The sequence below is a fragment of the Hemiscyllium ocellatum genome, chromosome 31 (assembly GCF_020745735.1).
Source record: "Hemiscyllium ocellatum isolate sHemOce1 chromosome 31, sHemOce1.pat.X.cur, whole genome shotgun sequence".
In the NCBI taxonomy this organism is placed as follows: Eukaryota; Metazoa; Chordata; class Chondrichthyes; order Orectolobiformes; family Hemiscylliidae; genus Hemiscyllium; species Hemiscyllium ocellatum.
In genome coordinates this window covers 35200247-35221860 of record NC_083431.1, presented here as the reverse complement: position 1 = coordinate 35221860, position 21614 = coordinate 35200247, and the positions used below count along the sequence as shown (strand labels likewise).

At 40.7% G+C, this 21614-nt stretch overlaps 1 protein-coding gene across 1 annotated transcript in view; it reads left to right on the top strand.

Annotated features, from left to right (window-relative positions):
• Positions 1-21614, top strand: part of LOC132830250 (eosinophil peroxidase-like) — a 63802-nt gene that overhangs the window by 10267 nt on the left and 31921 nt on the right. Inside the window, exons 2-5 of the mRNA XM_060847787.1 lie at positions 8833-8926; positions 12724-12884; positions 14491-14623; positions 15415-15544. Of these exons, the coding sequence (XP_060703770.1) occupies positions 8833-8926; positions 12724-12884; positions 14491-14623; positions 15415-15544 (518 nt within the window). The remainder of the gene's footprint in view (positions 1-8832; positions 8927-12723; positions 12885-14490; positions 14624-15414; positions 15545-21614) is intronic.

The following is a 21614-nucleotide window of genomic DNA, read 5'->3' as shown; positions in this document are numbered from 1 at the left end:
GAAAGATATAAAAGAGACCTAAGGGACAACTTTTTCACGCAGAGGGTGGTACATTATGGAATGAGCTGCCATGCGAGACTGATTAGCAAGGTTAGATCTTGTGGAATACAGGGAGAACTAGCCATTTGGATATTGGACTGGCTCAAAGGTAGAAGACAGCAGGTGGTGGTGGAGGGTTGTTTTTCAGACTGGAGGCCTGTGACCAGTGGAGTGCCACAAGGTTCAGTGTTGGGTCCATTGCTTTTTGTCATTTCTATAAATGATTTGGATGTAAGCCTAAGAGGTAGAGTTCATCAGTTTGAAAATGGCATCAAAATTGGAGTTTTAGTGGACAGCAAAGAAGGTTACCTCAGAGTACAATGAGATCTTGATCAGATGGGCTGAGGAGTGACAAATGGAGTTTAATTTGGATAAATGCAAGGTGCTGCATTTTGGAAAAGCAAATCAGAGCAAAACTTATACACTTACTGGTAAGGTCCCAGGGATTGTTGCTGAACAAAGAGACCTTGGAAAGCAGGTTTTTAGCTCCTTGAAAGTAGAGTCATAGATAGATAGGATAGTGAAGAAGGCGTTTGGTATGCTTTCTTTTATTGGTCAGAGTATTGAGCACAGAAGTTGGGAGGTCATGTTGCAGCTGTACAGAGCATTGGTTAGGCCACTTTTGGAATGTTGCATGCAACTCTGATCTCCTTCCTATCGGAAAGATCTTGTGAAATTTGAAAGGGTTCAGAAAAGATTTACAAGGATGTTGCCAGGGCTGGAGGATTTGAGCCAAAGGGAGAGGCAGAAAAGGCTAGGGTTATTCTCCCTCGAGTGCTGGAGGCTGAAGGGTGACTTTATAGGGATTTGTAAAATCATGAGGAGCATGGATAGGATAAATAGACAAAGTCTTTTCCCTGGATTGGGGGAATCCAGAACTAGAGGGCATAGGTTTAGGGTGAGAGGGGAAAGATATAAAAGAGACCTAAGAGGCAACTTTTTCACGCAGAGGGTGGTACGGATATGGAATGGGCTGCCAGAGGAAGTGGTGGAGGCTGGTACAATTACAGCATTTAAAAAAATATCTGGATTGGTATATGAATGGGAAGGTTTAGAGGGATATTGGCCAGGTGCTGGCAAATGGGACTAGATTAATTTAGGATATCTGGTCGACATGTATGAGTTGGACGGAAGAGTCTGTTTCCATGCTTCACTTCTCTATGGCTCTATAACTGAGTGCATTGTTTCTAAGTTTGCAGACAACACAAAGATAGATGGCGGGTCAGGTATTATTGAGAAAGCAGGGACGCTGTAGGAGGACTTGAGCATGATAGAAGTGTGGGCAAAAAGTGGCAGATGGAATACAATGTGGGAAAATGTGAGTTTATGCACCTTTGGCAGGAAGTATAGAGATGGAGGCTATTTTCTTAATGGGGACAGACTTTGGAAGTCTGAAGCACAAAGAGACTTGGGAATCTGAGAACAGGATTCTCTTAAGGTTAACATGTAGATTCAGTTGGAGTTAGGAAGGCAAAAAGCAATGTTAGCATTTATTTCAAGAGAGGGCTAGATTATAAGAACATAGATGTACAGCTGAGGCTGTATAAGATTCTGGTCAGACTGCATTTTAAATATAGTGAGCAGATTTGGGCCCTGCATCTAAGGAAGGGTGTACTGCCTTTGGAGGGCTTTCAGAGGAGGGTTAGAAGGATGATTCTGGGAATGAAAAGCTTGTCATATGAGGAGCGATTGAGAACTCTGGATCTGTACTTGATGGAGTTCAGAAAGATGAGGGGAATCTGATTGAAACTTTTTGAACACTGAGAGACCTGGATAGAGTGCACGTGAAGATGTTTCCACCAATAGGAGAGACTACAATCCAACAGCATTGCCTCAGAATGAAGGGACGACCCTACGATCCTTTAGAATTGTGATGAGGAGGAATTTCTTCAGACAAACGGTGGTGAATTTGTGGAACTCATTGCCACAGACGGCTATGGGGCCAAGTTATTGAGGGCATTTAAGATAGAGATAGCTAGGTTCTTGATTATAAGGTGATCAAGAGTTATGAGGAGAGGGCAGGAGAGTGGAGTTGAGAAACATGTCAGCCAAGATCAAATTGGCGGAGCAGACACAACAAGCTCAATGGACTAATTCTGCTCCTATTTCTTGGGCCTTATAATCTTATGGGCTCTCATTCACTTTATTTATGTGTTATTACATTTGTGAAGTTAATAACATTTCCAAACTTATTGCGAAAATGTTTGAATTTTGTCTATTTGACCAAGGAAGTTGATATATATGCATCTCCTTTCCGCATCATGCCTGCTCCAGTTGACAAAGGGACACAGTCAGACAGTGGAAACAGTATAACCTGCCTCACTATTGAGCCTATTGTCAGGGACCTCAGCTACAAGGCCAACGCATTCAAATGTCCCGAAAATTCAAAAGTAAACAGTGAGCAGAATTTCAACAATACAAACGTATTTTCTTCAATGAAGACTGCAAATAGATTCTGTAATTTGGGAGGGGTTCATAGCTCGCTCTCTGAAAACATTAAACATTTGGACAGATATTTGTAAATGGAGACTGGATCAGTTTTACACAAGATAATGTGAAAAGCTGTTGTTAATCTTTCACCTTTACTTGATGACCTGTTAAGCATCAATTATAAAGTCAAAACTATAAATTATTATACTAGTCTTTGAGTTCATGTACACTTTATGTTGCTCTGTTTGGAGCTGGCATTCATAAGAGATCTGTAAACAATGAATGAAAGTGACACTCCTTCAGTTACCTAGCCACAGGGTCTGTTCATGAAACAGTATGACTTTGCCAAACAGCAGTCAGTCTAGTTCACTATTAGATGACCCAGGCTCCTGAAGCTGCTAGTTACATTCAATTCAGCATTAGGAACTCGAGAGTCTGATGATACTTCATTTAAGGGTACATAATTAACTACACTGGGTGCAGTATCCTATTGATGATATATCCTACAGCAAATGAGAGAATGGAAGTTCAAATCATATCTTGGTGTATTGTAAGACTGATCTGAATAAGTTGAATATTTAAGGGGTTATTGCTCAAATAAATATCAATCTTCATCTGCAATCTTTACTAATATAATGTACTACTTAGTGGCAATCTGCCAAGCAGAGAATTTGTTGCACAGCACTGCAAGAATGGTTTGTTTAGTTTGTGCTTCACAAACTGTCTCTGAAACTGTCATAGCTACAGAATGATAGTCACATCAAGAATAAACCTTCACTTTCTTGACTGATATTGTAGTGAGTCAAACTTGTTTTTGTACATGAGGAAGGCCTCAGTTTAGGTTCCTGTCGCACTACAGGTGACCCACCACCACGATACACTCTCACACACACATGCACATGTACACACACATTCTCTCACACAAACACACTCACACATTCACACAGACCCTCTCTCATGCACATACTTGCTCTCATATATAAACATTCGCTCACAATACAGACACACTCACTCTCTCAGATGCATATACTCCCTCACATTCACCCACGCTATCTCTGAAACACACACACATTCTCTCTCTGTCCCTTGCGCACACACTGTCTCTCTCCACCTCATACATGCACATTTCCTGTCTCCCCCTCACACACAGATAGTCTTGCCCCTCCTCTCTCTCTCTCTCTCTCTCTCACACGCACACACACACACACACACACACATACACACACACACACACACACACACACACACACACACACACACACACAGCATATAAACGTGTGGTGTGAATTTGGATTTGCAGATTTGTTTTTGAAGATAAATTCTATTTTGTTCAAAAAGCACATAATTTGATTTGACTATCATTCTGTAACTATGACAGTTTCAGAGGCCTCACCTTTATTTGATGAAAGCATGTACGTAATTGAGTGAAATTTCCAATCAGGCTAGGCACATCAGCTACCTGCATAGAGAAAACAAGTCAAACGTGAGTTAACTCAGAGAATAACAAAAAAGAACCACATTTTAAAATTCCATTGAAAGGTGATTTCATAACCATACATTCTCGTACTTAAGAGTTACGTGTAAAACAACGATAATTTTACAAGGAGGTTGTTCGTCCAGATAAATGCATCAAGGGCACTGATTGCATCATTTTGATGCTGCTTTCATGTTTGTGAATTGGGGTTATTGTGTCATTCTATGCTCTTGGATACCACATTCTCACTTTGGAGAGATTTAAATTTTCAAAATATCTGCTGACCAAGTCTTTGCTCACAACATGCTCTGTTCCCCTATTTCCTCTGTACTCATGCAGATGTAGAGTCATAGAGATGCACAGTCAGTTGATGTGGCATTTTACGAACTCCTACTTTGGAAATAAAACCAGTCTGACTACAGATTAAGACACAGACGGACTCCAAACAAGACCCCACATCTAAAATACATTGTCTGACCAGAGGTGTCACCTCCTTTATATTGATGATATGGAGAAGTCAGTGTTGGACTGGCATGGACAAAGTTTAAAAATCACATACAACACCAGGTGATAACCCAACATGTTTATTTGGAAGTACAAGCTTTCAGAGCAGTGTTCCTTCATCACGTAGTTTGTGGGGAAGGATCATAGGATACACAATTTATAGTAAAAAATCAAAGTGTCATACAAGTGATGCAATGTATTGAACAAACCTAGATTGCTGTTATGTCTTTAATCACTGAGAATGGGTTGCAGGTTTTGATTCATTAATGCATAAATCCCAGAACTTCTTTCAAATCACATTCTCAAGATAACTTAAGGTTTTATTAAAAAAAAGGTGACATCTCAGCTCAGACAATGCATTAAAGGTATGAAGTTAGAGTCTATCTGTATTCCAACCTTGACTCAGACCAGTTCAATTTCTAAAGTAGGAATTTATAAAATATTACATGGACTGACCGCATACAGATTGTGTGCTTTTGGAATTAAGCAGTAAGAATCTACAAATGCAAACCTGCAAATGCAAATTCACCCCATAGATGTGTGTGTGTGTGTGTGTGTGTGTGTGTGTGTGTATGTATGAACAAATGTTTATGCGTGAGAGAGTGTGTGTGTATGAGAGAGGGTCTGTGTGTGTGTTTGTGTGAGAACGTGTGTGTACATCTGCATGTGTGTGTGAGAGTGTATCGTGGTGGTGGGTCACCTATGGTGCGAAAGGAACCCAAACTGAGGCCTTCCTCATGTACAAAAACAAGTTTGACTCACTACAATATCAGTCAAGAAAGTGAAGGTTTATTTTTGATGTGACTATCATTCTGTAGCTATGACAGTTTCAGAGGCCTCACCTTCATGTGATGAAAGCATGTACGTAATTGAGTGAAATTTCCAGACTAAGCACATTAGTTCCCTGCACAGAGAAAACAAATCAAACATGAGTTAACTCAGAGAATAACAAAAAATAACCACAATTTTAAAATTCCATTGAAAGGTTATCCACAATCATATGCTGTCTTACTTCAGAGTGATATGTCAAACAACAAGAATTTTGCAAAGAGGTGGTTCATCCAGATAAATGCATCAAGGGCACTGAGTGCATCATTTTGATGCTGCTTTCATGTTTGTGAATTGGGGTTATTGTGTCATTCTATGCTCTTGCATACACATTCTCACTTTGGAGAGATTTAAATTTTTAAAACCTCTGCGGCCCATGTCTTTACTCACATGTTCTGTTTCCCTATTTCCTCTGTACTTATAGAGTCATAGAGTCATAGAGATGTACAGCATGGAAACAGTCTGTGCAGTCTAACTCATCCATGCCGACCAGATATCCTAAATTAATCTAGTCCCACTTGACAGCACTTGGCCCATATCCCTCTAAACCCTTCCTATTCATACACCCATCCAGATGTTTTTTAAATGTTGTAATTGTATCAGCCTCCACCGCTTCCTTGGGCAGCTCATTCCATGCATGCACCACCCTCTGCATGAAAAAGTTGGACCGTTCGACCTCTTTTATATCTTTCCCCTCTCACCTTAAACCTATGCCCTCTAGCTCTGGACTCCCCACCCTAGGGGAAAGACCTTGTCCATTCACCATATCCATGCCCCTCATGATTTTATAAACCTCTATAAGATCACCCCGCAACCTCTGAAACTCCAGGGAAGACCGTCACAGTCTATTCAGCCTCTCCCTATAGCTCAAACCCTCCAACTGTGGCAACATCCTTGTAAACCTTTCCTGAATCCTTTCAAGTTTGAAGATCTCCTTTTTAAAGCAGTGAGACCAAAATTGAACCCAGTATTCCAAAAGTGACTTAACTAATGCACTGTACAGCCAAATATGACCTCCCCACTCCTATACTCAATATGCTGACCAATAAAGGCAAGTATACCAAGCACCTTCTTCAGTATCCTGTCTCCCTGCAACTCCACTTTCAAGGATCAATGAACCTACACTGCATTCAGCAACACTCCTCAGGACCTTACCAGTACGTGTATAAGTCCTGCCCTGATTTGTCTACCCAAAATGCAGTACCTCACATTTATCTAAATTAGACTCCACCTGCCACTCCTCAGCCCATTAGCCCATTTGATCAAGGTCCTATTGTACTCTGAGGTGACCTTCTTCGCTGTCCACTACACCTCATCTACAAACTTACTAACCATACCGCATACGTCCGCATCCAAATCCCTTGTGGCACATCACTGGTCACAAGCTTTCAGTCTGAAAAACAACACGCCACTACCACCCTCTATCTTCTACCTTCAAGCCAGTTCTGTGTCCAAATGACTAGTTCTCCCTGTATTCCATGTGATCTAACCTTACTAACCAAACTGCCATGAGAAACCTTGTCAAACGCATTACTGAAATCTATATAAGTCACATCACATCCACTGTACTGCCTTCATCAATCCTCTTCATTACTTCTTCACCAACATAAATGAACTCCAGGCCAACAAATGTCTTGGTTTTAAAATTCACATCCTTGGCTGGGATTTTGTCAAGTGTATTATTACCAATGTCAGAACCAAACTGTGCCTGTTACACTTTCGCTTCTTCCCATTTCCCACACAAGTGTAATGAACATGGTAGGTGCCAGCAGTGTGCATGCAAAGCAAATCATGTCTAATTCAATGGCAGAGAAAGCATTTCATCAGTCAAATTTGCCATCAGCTAATAATGCAGTAGGTGCAGAGGTGCGATAGGAAGTCTCTTGATTGAAGATGAAACCTCTGCATTGTGCCCAAGACATTACTGCCACACTTCCTTACCCATCAAAATCAGACTTGAGAACAAAGGGGTGGCATGGCTGGTCCACAAAATCTGACAGAACTTCTAAATATTTCATGCAACATTGATTTCACTTTGCTCATCTCTGCATCATTGTTACTTGTTGAGACTAGCTAAGTCAGAGAGTGAAATTGGCTGACATGCCCTCACGTTTACATGCTCTAGTGCTTAGTTCAAGGTATTTTCTTTATTATTGTGTTTGTTCATTCTTTAGAAAATCTTCAGGTTAGTGTCCAGTTTATACCCATCACTTTTTTGGGCATGGCTGAAATAGCAGACTGAGCTGCCCTTCTTTCCATGTGATGTAAGGTGCATTGTCTGAGAGCAATCGTGGCAGGATAGTCAAAAAGATATAAATGCAATCAATGTCCTGTAAGGACCCTGTGAGCCAATGCACATTTCCACAGTACTGACACCATCCTTTAAACATCTTATTTTCTTACCTTGATTGATTGTTCCTACCAATCACCAACCCCTCTCCTTCCCTAGTTAAAAATCACACAACACCAGGTTATAGTCCAACAGATTTAATTGGAAGCACACTAGCTTTCGGAGCGACGCTCCTTCATCAGGTGATGAAGGAGTGTCACTCCAAAAGCTAGCGTGCTTCCAATAAAATCTGTTGGACTATAACTTGATGTTATGTGATTTTTAACTTTGTACACCCCAGTCCAACACCGGCATCTCCAAATCATGTCTCCTTCCCTAGCATGCTTAGACTACCAGAACCTTCTCACATCACTCCTCTGTGCCCCGAACTCTGTCTCCTGTATCTTTCTCCTACTCCAAGTTGGAACCTACCACACGCAAGAAGCCTGCAGCTGACTTTACTCCAATACACTGTCATGAACTCAAAAATATGCACTTCAGCTAGTGTGTCACCCGACACAGCACATTTATTGTTCTTCGGGGCTCTATATAATTCCATTTCACCTTCGCTAACTCTTCTGCTCAAACCCTTACAGATATCTGCTCTCACCTAATCCTGACCTCTTGACCATCCCTGATTTTAATATGTCCACCACTAGCGTCTGTTCCTTTAGTTGCCCAGGTCTCAAGCTATGGAATTGTGCAGCATCTTTACATCTCCAACTACCTAACTTTCGTCCTTCAACAGTTGAATCAGGAGAATATTGGGATGCTGAAGTATAACTTGATAAGCTCACCAACAGGGAGAACTAGTCTTGGCAGTCTTAGACAAAACATAAAAAGTCTTTAATATTCACTCTTTATATATCCAGCAGTCACTTGCATGTAAGATGATTCAGCTCCACAGTCTACAATCATATGCTAAACAAATGTCCCTGACTTCAGTTCCTTGTACCTGTGTGTTGATCCATTGTTCTCATCTATGCAAAATTTCCTACATCTCACTGTTTGGGCAGTCTAGGCTGCCTCCTCATTTTTATCATTCATTCCCTGCCCTAGTCTCAATATTTATTCTGTCCAGAATACATCTTTTAATTGTTTTTTGAAAAATAAAGAAGCTGAACATTACTTAAATGGAGTAAGACAGCAGAACACTGTAGAACAAAATCTTCCTGAAGGTTTTTTTTGATCTGTTTACTGAATGGTTATGTTCCTCCTATGCATACAGATTCCAAGAAACCCCTGGGAAGTCAGTTCCAGCAAAATGCTTTGCAGGAAGCTGTCAATATGATCAGCAAGTTTTATAAAGAGTTCAGTGATGGGTGAGTATTAACCTCAATGACCACTGTTGAACTGGATTCTCTCACAATTTATACAATTAGAATAATCTGTTTTGGTTGAACTATACCCTTCCATGATTCCAGCTCAGAATTAGTTTTGCTGCTTTTAGTTTTACTTTGCTTGCATAGCCAATTAACAATCAATAAACATTATCAAATTATTACCTTGATTTTTAAATCAAAATTCATTATTGTTTAGATATCATATTCTAACTGACATTTCTAGGAGGGTCTTGTGATGCTTTTTGGTGTCCCTATCTCTGTATTATAATATTTCTGTGTCAGAACACACCTAAAGAGGTTGCTTTGAAATTATCATTGCAAGTGACCTACATTACCTTAATGTCATATGCATTACAAAACATTGTGCCATTTCATGGTTTAACTGCACTCAATCTTTTTTGTGTTATATCCAATGTAGCTTGACATCATCTGCATTACTGTAGCATCATATACAACTGCAGGATGATGTTGTCAACAATAAAAGTAGTGCAACTATAATGAGCAAGACGAGTTTCAGTGTCTTAGCCAATATGATGCGCAACCTCTCAGGACAGATTTGTGCTCCTATTGTATTTCATATTCTGTCAATGACTAAAATCGTTGAGATTGCAGCTTAGACACATATCATTTGGTGTCTCATACCTGCCACATCACAGCTTAGTCCCATTCCACACTTCTCCTTAATTCCATTAATGTTCCCTTTTCTAATTAGAGATATGAAATCTTTCAACAGTTGCTTACACTATCCATACAAAACACTACTTTTTTCTAATCTCCATGCATTTGTTTTTGGGATTATTTCATACTTGTGCCTTCTCCAACAATTGGAAAGATCTATCCCTGTTTAATTCATTAATGCTAATGTTAAGGGCCTCTATCAAGTTACCCTTAACATTCTTGGGTCTCAAACAAATATGTTCTAGCTTCTCAAAATGGTTTGTAACAGATTTCTTTCTAGATTTTAGTCAAGTGCTGTGAATTTATCTATTTTGTCAATGCACAGAAGAGTGTAATGCTGTCTAAAACAAGTTACCTCAAGGTTCACTGTACAAATGTCCTTTAATTGAGACACTGAATCCACACAACTAAGCTTACAATGGCTAAAACTCCAAACTTGTTTTGAAAAGCCCTGACTTGGAGTCCGACCCTGAGGCTAGAAATTTCAAACTGCTAATGTTAAAGTGTTAAGTTTTCTTATGTTAAAAATCCAAGCTCTCAGATAAAATCTATATCCTTACAGTAAAATCAAAGTCAACCCCTGGCAAAAGTGAGGACTGCCGATGCTGGAAACCAGAGTTTAGATCAGAGTGGTGCTGGAAAAGCACAGCAGGTCAGGCAGCATCCGAAGAGCAGGAAAATCAACGTTTCGGGCAAAGGCCCTTCATCAGGAAGTCTACCCATGTCAGGAATCTACCTTATAATCTATAAAGTAATTGAAATACCGTAAAAATCTAAACTACTTCTGTAAAAACCCAATCTTTTATCTTTATTTTTGTTTCACCTTCGGTTTACTCATTTACTTTTTGATCTGGAACGTGGTCACTTTGTTTCTGCCATAGTCTTGGTTGTATTTTGTGCTGCTGTTTATTCTATTGTCACACAATTCATTTAAGTAGAAGCTATTGAATCTTTTTTTAAAAACACCTCACACCTGGAAGACATTTCCTTAAGATATAAAAGGTTTCCTGTGGCACAATGATAGTGTCCCCTCTTCTCAGCCAGGATTCCAGGTTTCTACTCCAGCCATGAGTAGGTAACGTAACATCCCTGAGCAGATTGGGTAGGATATAAATGGAAGTTTTCCCTACCATTGGTCTAAATGCATCATCAAGGAATCTTATCTATTGGCAAAGAATCAGAGAATGTGACCCATCCAGCAGACAAATAGCAGGGAGAGAAGCTTCCCAGGCCCTAAATAACATGGGTTCTGACAAAAACACTTAGGAGACTGAAGTGAAACCTTTCTCCACCTTGGGAGTAATATGTCCCATTTTCCAACTAATTCCAGATGTTGAGACAGCATTTCTAATAGTGAGTACTGAAAAGGCCTATTAACAAGATTATCGCCCTCACCATTATCCAATCTCACCTCATTAATATGTAGGTTCCTATTGTACCACTCAGTAGACAGAAAGAATTCTTGACATGGAAGTCAATGTGGGTACCTGACACCTCATGGTTTTACATGCTTCTCCGGACCACCAGCTTGGACACACAACGTCTCAAAGGATGCTCCAATTGTAACGTTGCATGTACCACACATCCACAAATGTTGATATCCAACATATGCCACCCTTTGCACATCATCAAGGTGTATCTCATATCCATCTCAATGCAACATGGAATGCTGCTGCAAGGGCATATTCCCTACAAGGACACAAACCCAGGTCATTGACCAAACCATGCTGCATCCCAAAGGTGCCCTCTTTCTCTCTTAATGCATCCTCACTCAGTGCCTACTTGGATGCTCACAGCACGCCTGCCTTGCCTTATCTTTTTGCATTGTGCTGCCTCAGCCAGAATGTAGAGGGTCACAGTTCTGCTGCTTGACTTTGCCGTTTAGCAGAGACACAAAGCCAAGCAGCTTGTCACACTGCTCAGCAGCCATCAGTCAAGGGATGGAAATCTTGCATCCATAGCAAACTCACTGCTGCAAACCAACAGAATTGTCTCCCTGTCGACAGAGAGTAGTCTGCAGTCAGGTCCAGGGAGACACCCTTCAGTCAGGTATCCCAGCACAATCAGTACAGGGCAGTCTGAAATCAGTCCAGGAACATAGGCACATTTAGGCATCTGGTCAAAGCAGTGCCAGTCAGGTATTCTGTACCTCTACAGTGTGGGAGTGGGCCACGTCCAGTGTGTAGATGTGAGTCTAATACAGCTAGTCAGGGAAGTCGCAGGAAAATAGTTGGGGAGCTATTAGGGGTCTGGTCACTCATTTCTCAGGGCTGTCAGGCTCATTCCCTCGAGGACAGAAATGTCAATTACTAGGGGACATAGCTTTAAGGTAAAATGGGGTAAGTTTAAAGGAGATATGGAATACAATATTTTACACAGAGGGTGGTCAGTGCCTGGAATGTGCTGCCACAGGAGGTGGTAGAAGCAGATACAATAAAAGCTTTTAAGAGGCATCTGGACAGATACTTGAGAAGGCAGGGAATGGATGGATATCGACCACTCAGAGGCAAAATGTTTTTAGTTTAGTAAAACAAGATGGGTTGGTGCAGGCTCTATGGGCTGAAGGGCCTGTTCCTGTGCTGTATTGTTCTTTGCTTTTTGTGCAGTGAGTCAGAGGATCAGGCTAGCACCGGATGCAAAGGTTTATGGGGGCATGGTAGGTAGGTAATGTGAAGAAGTGGGACAACCATGTGAAAAACATGTTCGGTGTTGGGGAGAGAAGTCCAACACCAAGTTCAGTGAAGCTGATACTTGGCCAAACCATGATCAGATTCAGCATTAAGGTGAACAGGCTGTGTGCTGGGCTCTGAGGGAACATATCTACAACTTCGCTGGACATTTTTATGGATCTTCCACTGCATACAGGTGGAAATTTCTTATTTATGACAATACTACATCAATTTTGCAACAGTATCTTGTTTGACAGTGGGGATGGAGAATAAAAGTGGAAGCAAATAGCTATTTGGTAGATACTCAATCAGCTGCTATAAAAGAAAGGACTTTGGAAACTTGCAAATGTTCCCAAGCTTCGAGATAGTCCAATTGACTTATGGCCTTCATGAAACACATCACATTATTTTTTTCTTCTCTGTTCACAGTGAAGGAAATATTAATAAAGCAACACCAGTGCCTTTAGAACTCCAAAACTTCTTCAAGCAGTTAGCAAACAAGAAACAGCATGCTTCTGATTCAGAAGCCTTAAGAATCATCCAACAACATGTGCTCTTACACCATCCCCAGTGGTCATTCAACATATCAGGTCAGTTCAGAAGTGACTTCAACCACGGACAAGTACTCAAACTTAAGAATGTAGGTTATTGATGGTGGGTGTCTAGAAGGTTTGTTCCTGTCAGCTAATGAAATGTTGACAGAATTTTATGGTCAAAGTATTTTTTAAACATGGTTTAACCTGTTGGCACACATGGAAAACCCAGATTTCTCCATCCCACTGTCTGCTAACATTTTTATTATGCCAAAAGTGAAAACATAGAACATGAGAAATACGAGCAGGAAAGGCCCTCTTAAGCCTTTTTCATCGTTCATTAAGATCAAAGTTAATCTGAATGTGGATCAGAGTGATGCTGGAAAAGCACAGCAGTTCAGGCAGCATCCGAGGAGCAGGAAAATCAACGTTTCGGGCAAAAGCCCTCCTTTTACCTTTAATCTGAATGTGGCCTCGTCTCCATTTTCATACCTGCCTCCCTTGATTCTCGTATTGATCACTTACCCATCTAAATCAGCCTTGAAAATATTCAGTGACCCAGCTTACTTCACAGGATGGAGAGTTCCAAAAATTAGCCAACTTCTGAGAGAAGGAATTCCTTCTCACCTTTACTTCAAATTATCTTTATTTTAAGCTATGTTCCCAATTTAAGATTCTCCCATTCAGGGAAATATTTGCTCACCATCAACCCTGTTAATTCCCCTCAGAATCTTATATGTTTCAGTAAGATCACAACTCATGTGAATGTGAATAGGTCCAACCTGCATAAAGTTTCATCATAAGGTAAGACCATCATCCCAAGAACCAGCCTATCAAACCTTCTCTGAACTGCCTCCAATGCATGTGTATGCATGCATATCCCCTTCTTTGGTAAGGTGACCAAACTTATACACAATATTGCCCATGATGGAAAGGATAAAACCAGAGTCAGTTCAAGAATAGGAGGTGGGTGATGTAGGGTTTTTAAAGTTTATATTTTACAGATTAGACAACAAATTTCAAAGTGAGCTCTGGGAAAGGATGAATTTCAGTATAAAGGAAAATTGATCATTGAAATACAGAAATAACACATAGAAATTCACCAAAGCTCCTTAGACAACATCTTTCAAATTCACAACATCTTCAGTTTAGATGGGCAAGGGCTGCAGATACATAAGAACTACACCATCCAAAAGTACCCTCCGAAACACTTACCATCTTGACTTGGAAATGTATTGCCATTTCTTCAGTGTTGCTGGGACAATATCCTGGAATTCCGTCCCAATACAGCATTATGGATCTAACTACATAAAATGTACTACTGTGTTTCAAGAAAGCAGCTCCCCACCAGTTTCTCAAGGTCAACTGGGAATAGGCAATAAATGCTGGCCCAGCCAGGGATGCCTTCATCCCATGAGTGTTGCAGCCAATATCATTGCATCCAGTTGCCACCATGACCAATAAAGCTTAAAACCTTGGACCAACCTCCTTTGCAGGAAAACTTATCTGCGGTTAGCTCATTGATAGTTTACTTGATTATCAGCATTAAAACTTAAGTTAAATATAAATCCATTATTTGTCTCATTATCAAATTCTGAATGTAATGCATATAAAATTTCAATTTACCTTCCATTATCATCAGTTCATGATTCTTTTTATGTAGACCCTTTAACCTTGCCTGACCTTGATGATCTGATGCATACTGTAGAGCATTCAGCAGTTGTTCAAACCTCTGTCTGCAAGAAAGACTGCTGGTCCAACCGTTATAGATCCATCAGTTCCAAGTGCAACAACAGGTACCTTCAGTGAAGTGTTACTCACTTACGGTTCACAATAGGAGAAAGTGAGGACTGCAGATGCTGGAGATCAGAGCTGAAAATGTGCTGCTGGAAAAGCGCAGCAGGTCAGGCAGCATCCAAGAAGCAGGAGAATTGACATTTCAGGCATGAGCCCTTCTTCAGGAACCTGAAGAAGGGCTCATGCCCGAAACGTCAATTCTCCTGCTCCTTGGATGCTGCCTGACCTGCTGCGCTTTTCCAGCAACACATTTTCAGCTATGGTTCACAATAGCTTTTATTAAGAAAATGAAACGAGAAAGAGTGAATTATTGTTAATTACTGGGCTGCATAAGTAAACTGAGCCAAATGTAATAATTCCTAAAAATACCATGAATAGATCTATGGATATACAACACAATCTTTCAGCACTGTATCTATTGGTAACAGCAACAATAAAACTGCACTAAACAATAACTTAAACATACATCACTCCTTCAATGGAATAAGATGTTCCAATGTTCTTCACAATCATGTTAGCATAAGAAGTACATGCACTGATGTAGAAAAAGTGACCAACAGCTTGGCCAAAAAAAATCATATCAAGGAGCATCCTAGAGGAGAAGATAGCGTTAGAGAGGCAAAAAGAGGACATTTTGTTCACTTGAAACAATTACACACGTATCAGTCGAAGGAATCTGCAATAATAGAAAAATGGAAGCCATTGTTTGCTTGTGGAGGTAAAAATTCTAGATGTCTCTGGTTGTCTCTGTCCTGAGAAGTTCACAATACTTTTTTCCTGCTCTTTCCAGGAGGGCTCCTCACCTGGGGGCAACTAATACCCCTTATGCCCGTTGGCTTCCAGCTCAATATGAGGATGGATTTGCACTTCCAAAAGGTTGGATTGAAGGGAAACTGTATTCAGGATTTCCTCTGCCATTGGTAATTATCATTGTTACTTCCAAATCAGGGGAGTTCAACATCAACATTAATATGGCTAATTACTGTTAATAAGTTGTGGCTCTGGTCGTCGAGCTGGGAATTTGTGTTGCAGACTCTTCGTCCCCTATCTAGGTGACATCCTCAGTGCTTGGGAGCCTCCTGTGAAGCGCTTCTGTGATCTTTCCTCCGGCATTTAAATGCCGGAGCACCCAAGCTACAAATCTTCTCCCAAACTTTGAACTGTTAATAAGGATTATTACTTAAGTGTGATAACATTTTCATTCAGAAATTTTCTAAAGGCTCATTGTGCTATCTACCAGGAAGGATAGAAATCAGAGGAAGTGATGGGATCAATCCAGGGGGAGACAGCAGCATAGTAGTAATGTTATTGGGTTAGTAATCCAGCAACCCTAACTCAGTGGGCATGGATTCGTGACAGTCGGTGGAACTAAACTTCAGTTCATTAATGTGGAATATAAAGCTCGTCTCAGTAAAAAAGCTGACCATGATAACTCTCACCGATCATTGCACAAACCTATCTGATTCATTAACTTCCTTGAGGAATGAAAATCTGTTGTGCGTGCTTGGTTTAACCAATGTGGAACTCTGGAAACACACAATATGGCTGACTCTTAACTGCTCTCTGAAATAGCTAAGCCACTCAGTTCAAGAGCAATTAAGGACTGGCAACAAACCCTGGACGTTCAGTGCATTGTTTCTCTTGCGTTTTAGTTTAGTTTAAGATTTTGTTTCTGTTACCACTTGCCATTTAGACCCAGTGTAATTTGTCGTGTGCTCAATGGGCAAAGATGGCTCACTTAAGAGCATCAGCTTGTTATCACTGACACTCAACCAGCAGCACATGGAGTACTCACCAGGTGGGTGCTTTTGAGAATACCCAGGCTATGACCCTTGTGAAAGGATACTCAGTATCTGAATAAGAAGGGGATGAAGTATCCCCTGAAAGCCTTTTTGCCTTTGATCTGCCTTCCATGACCCATCCTTTTCTTTACCCCTGGTCTCCATTCTGAGGATCCCCCTCCCCATTCCACAATGCTCAGCCTTCACTCCCCAATGAACAGGTGTCTCTCAGGTGTCTACTGATTAGGAGACACTGTTCCTACTGATGCTGCTTGCAATGGCTAGCCGCTGGCCTCTGATTAGTTATCAGTACTTAGAGGAGAGGGCTAACGTAATTTTCCCCTGGATTCTTGATCCCATCTCTATCCACTTAAATGGCTGATTGTTTCATAAAGAGAAACAAAGCTCCATGGTCAGCAGATGGGATCGCCATTGCTTGTATTGATTACCACCATGAGTGTGGCTGAGGTGAATTCTGTCAATCCCTCCCTTTTCATCCCTATTCACCAAGGAGATAAGATAATACAACTTTTAAGCATGTGTCTTTGCCAATATATGGTGATTGTCCATTGAGTTGTAGAATAATGAGACATCAGCGGAATGTACAATGATTGTGATCTCTAATGTAATACTAAGATGCTGTCAATCTCCCATGATTATATAGAGTGATCCAGCAGGAAGCAGAAGTCCCTCCAGGGTCGAAGAGATTGTGTGTGTCCACTGTGTTGCAAAAATATCTATGAAGTGGAGAAATAGTAATTGAGAGATGTGAGCTAGGTGGATACCTTATACATAATTATACACCTTCAAGATGCTGTCTTATAACATTGCTTTAAAGAGAATTTAAAATGTTGGGCTTTGAAGAAGCTTGTCCACAATTACAATAAGGAAATGTTACTTCTTCAGTTCAGGAATACACAATGAGATATGTCAACTAAAGGTCAATAAGAGGAAAGGGAGCAGATAATAGATCTTTCCATAAAAGGACAATGACTGAAGCTGAGGCTATTATGTATTTAAGAAACCAGAATAAATATATTTTTTAAAGATATGGGAGAAACCAGGTTGCGTTGAGAGTAACATACAATGGTAGTTACTTTTGGAATGATCTAACATCCCAAGGGACTAAATAACTTTATTTGGCATCACTAACTAAATGGCTGTATCCATAAGCTGTACACCAATCCTGAAATCAACAAATGGATTTGCATCTCTTTTATATGAGTTGCTTTAGAATGAGTTATAATGGAACAGCCTTGGAAGTTATGAGTGGTTTCAATTGTGCTTATCATCTCAGATGTGTTTGACTGAGGAATGGGGAAATATTGTGTGTGAAGAAACATTTAAAAGGCTGTGTGAGGGCTTGGCCAAGGTGTAGGTGTTGAACAAGCTGACAAATTGCAGTTTGTTACATTCAGATCTGGACCATTCACCATACAACATGAAGCATGGTGTACAATTCTTCTTCTCCAGAGTGGGTCTGTTATGTGCACAGTGTGGAGATAAATTATCATCCATTGTCAGTTTTAGATCAGAAAGCTAATTACTGCAGATGCTAGAACCTGTACTGAAAACAGAAGAATACTGGAAATCACAGTGGGTCAGGCAGCATCCGTGGTGACAGAGAAAGCTAACATTTCAGGTCTAGGAGGTAGAGGAGGAGGTGGAGCTAATCTGCTTTCTGGAACTAATGCATTGCATTGAACCATTGTGTTACTGGTGCTCCAGAACAATACTGAGTAAGCATTTTTAGGGGACAACAAGCTGCTTTTGTCTTGTTGATCGAGGTTATGCAAGGTAAGCTTGGTGAGCTTTCTGTAGCTCTATAAACTTCACATACTATAGCTATTGATAAAGTGCCCAGTAATGGAAGGGTTGGATATCTGGACTTATGTTTTACTTGTCAGTTGAATGTTTTGTCCTGAATTATATTAGCTTTTTGAGCAATGCTCTGTTGTACACATCCTAGCTCTTGTGATAGTGTTGATATAGAGTCATAGAGTCATAGAGATGTACAGCATGGAAACAGACCCTTTGATCCACCTCATTCATGCCGACCAGATATCCCAACTCAATCTAGTCCCACCTGCCAGCACCCAGCCCATACCCCTCCAAATGCTTCCTATTCATATACTCATCCAAATGCCTTTTAATTGTATCAGCCTCCACCACTTCCTCTGGCAGCTCATTCCATACATGTACCATCCTCTGCGTAAAAAAGTTGCCCCTTAGGTCCCTTTTACATCTTTCCCCTCTCACCCTAAACCTATGCCCTCTAGTTCTTACCACCTTTCTTAAACAATGGCACCACATTAGCCAACCTCCAGTCTTCCGGCACCTCACCTGTGACTATTGATGATACAAATATCTCAGTAAGAGGCACAACAATCACTTCCCTAGCTTCCCACAGAGTTCTCAGGTATACCTCATCGGGTCCTGGGGATTTATCCACTTTTACGCATTTCAAGACATCCATCACTTCCTCTTCTGTAATATAGACATTTTTCAAGATGTCACCATCTATTTCCCTACATTATATATCTTCCATGTCCTTTTCCACAGTAAATACTGATGCAAAATACTCATTTAGTATCTCCCCCATTTTCTGTGGCTCCACATAAAGGCCGCCTTGCTGACCTTTGAGGAGCCCTATTCTCTCGCTAGTTATCCTTTTGACCTGAATGCATTTGTAAAAACCCTTTGGATTCTCCTTAATTCTATTTGCCAAAGCTATCTCATGTCCCATTTCTGCCCTCCTGATTTCCCTCTTAAGTATACTCCTACTGCCTTTATACTCTTCTAAGGATTCACTTGATCTACCCTTTCTTTACCTGACATATGCTTCCTTCTTTTTCTTAACCAAACCCTCAATATTTTTAGTCATCCAGCATTCCCTGGATTTAGAACTTCAACTTTTAGATCTGGTCTATTCTTTTCCATCACTATTTAAAATCTAATAGAATTATGGTCGCTGGCCCCAAAGTGCTCCCCCACTGACACCTCAGTCACCTGCCCTGCTTTATTTGTCAAGAGTAGGTCAAATTTTGCACCTTCTCCAGTAAGTACATTCACATACTGAATCAGTAAATCTTCTTGTACACACTTAATAAATTCCTCTCCATCTAAAACCTTAACACTATGGCAGTCTCAATCTATGTTTGGAAAGTTAAATTCCCCTACCATGACCACCCTAATATTCTTCCAGAAAACTGATGTCTCCTTCCAAATTTGTTTCTCAATTTCCCTCTGACTATTGGGGGGTATAGTACAATCCCAATAAGGTGATCATTCCTTTCTTTTCTCTCAATTCCACCCAAATAACTTTCCTGGACGTATTTCTAGAAATATCCCCTCTAAGTACAGCAGTAATACTATCCCTTACCAAAAAACCCAACCACCTTTCTTTCCTCTTTTGCCTCCCTTTCTATCTTTCCTATAGTATTCGTATCCTGGAACATTAATCTGCCAGTTCTGCCCATCCCTGAGCTATGTTTCTGTAATTACTATGATATCCTAGTCCCATGTTACTAACCATGCCATGAGTTCATCTGCCTTCCCTGTTAGGCCCCTTGCATTTAAATAAATGCAGTTTAATTTATCAGTCCTACTTTATTCTCTGCTTTGTCCCTGCCTGCCCTGACAGTTTGACTAGCTTCTGTTGTCAACTGTACCAGTCTCAGATTGATCTCTTTCTTCACTATTTCCTTGGATCCCACCTTCCTCACTCCCCACCGACTTTCCTAGTTCAAGAAATCCTCCTGAGCATCTCTAGCAAAACTCCCTGCCAGTATATTAGTCCCTTTCCAATTTAGGTGCAATCTGACCTTCTTGTACAGGTTAATTCTACCCCAAAAGAGTTTCCAATGATCCAAAAGTGTGAATCCTTCTCTCATACACCAGCTCCTTAGCCATGCATTCATCTGCTCTATCCTCCTATTCCTGCCCTCACTAGCTTGTAGCACCGGGAGTAAACCAGATATTACTACTCTTGAGGACCTCTTCTTTAAATTCCTGCCTAACTCTCTGCAATCTCCCTTCAGAATCTCAATTTTTTCCCTCCCTATGTTGTCACTTCCAATGTAAACAATGACCTCTTGCTGGCTCCTCTCCCCTGTGAGAATATTCTGCACCCTCTCTGAGACATCCTTGATCCTGGCACCAGGGAAGCAATACACCATTCTGATTTTTTGCTGCTGGCCACAGAACCGTCTGTCTGTACCTTGGACTACAGAATCCTCTAACACAATCAATCTCTTGGAACCCAACATACCCCTCGTTGCATTAGTGCCAATCTCAATACCAGAAATTTGACTGTTCATGCTATGTTCCCCTGAGAATCCATCACCCCCTATATTTTCCAAAACAACATACTTGTTTGAAATGGGGGTAGCCACAGAAGGCTCCAGCACGAATTGCCTACCTCTCTTACCTTTCCTGGAGTTAACCCATTTCTGTGACTGTATCTGTGGCTTTTAATCCTTCCTATAACTGCCATCCATCACATCCCTTGCTCTTGTAAATTCCTCATTGCCTCCAATTGTCTCTCCAACTGATCCATTCGATCTGACAGGATTTGCAACCAATGGCATTTATTGTAGATCTAATCATCAGTAACCCGTAAACTCCCCCAAAACTCCCCATCCGACAAGAAGAGCATATCATTCTACTAAAGGCAATTTTCACTTCTTTCAATCTACAGACCCAGAAAATAGCACTGTCTTATTCCTGTACTGCTCCAGATTATTGGCCATTTGTCAGACGGGAACAGTTGTTGCATTAACCTTGCTTCCTGTCTAAGACCAAAGTTGCACAGAAGCTTCCAATTTTTCTTTCAGAATAGGTTGAAGTGGAAAGGTGATGGCAGTCAGGTATCTATTTGTTAGCATTGCTCTATCTCCAGGCACAAAGTTTGATTCTCTCAATAGAGCAGTTGTACTCTTTATGAGCCATGTGAGTTTATGATAGAAATCTGAAAACAGAAACATTTTTCAAATTCAATAATGCCAATGGATTGATTTCCAAGACTGGATCAATAATGTTTCTTCATGGACAGAGGAACCAGATGCAGTCAAGATGCTGCAGTGACATCATCACCAGGAAGATAAATTTACATGGGTGGATTCCATTATAAATCTGAACAAAGAAATTCAAAATTGAAATATACATGGATATTAATTCAGTAACTGATATGAGGGAGGAACATTACCCT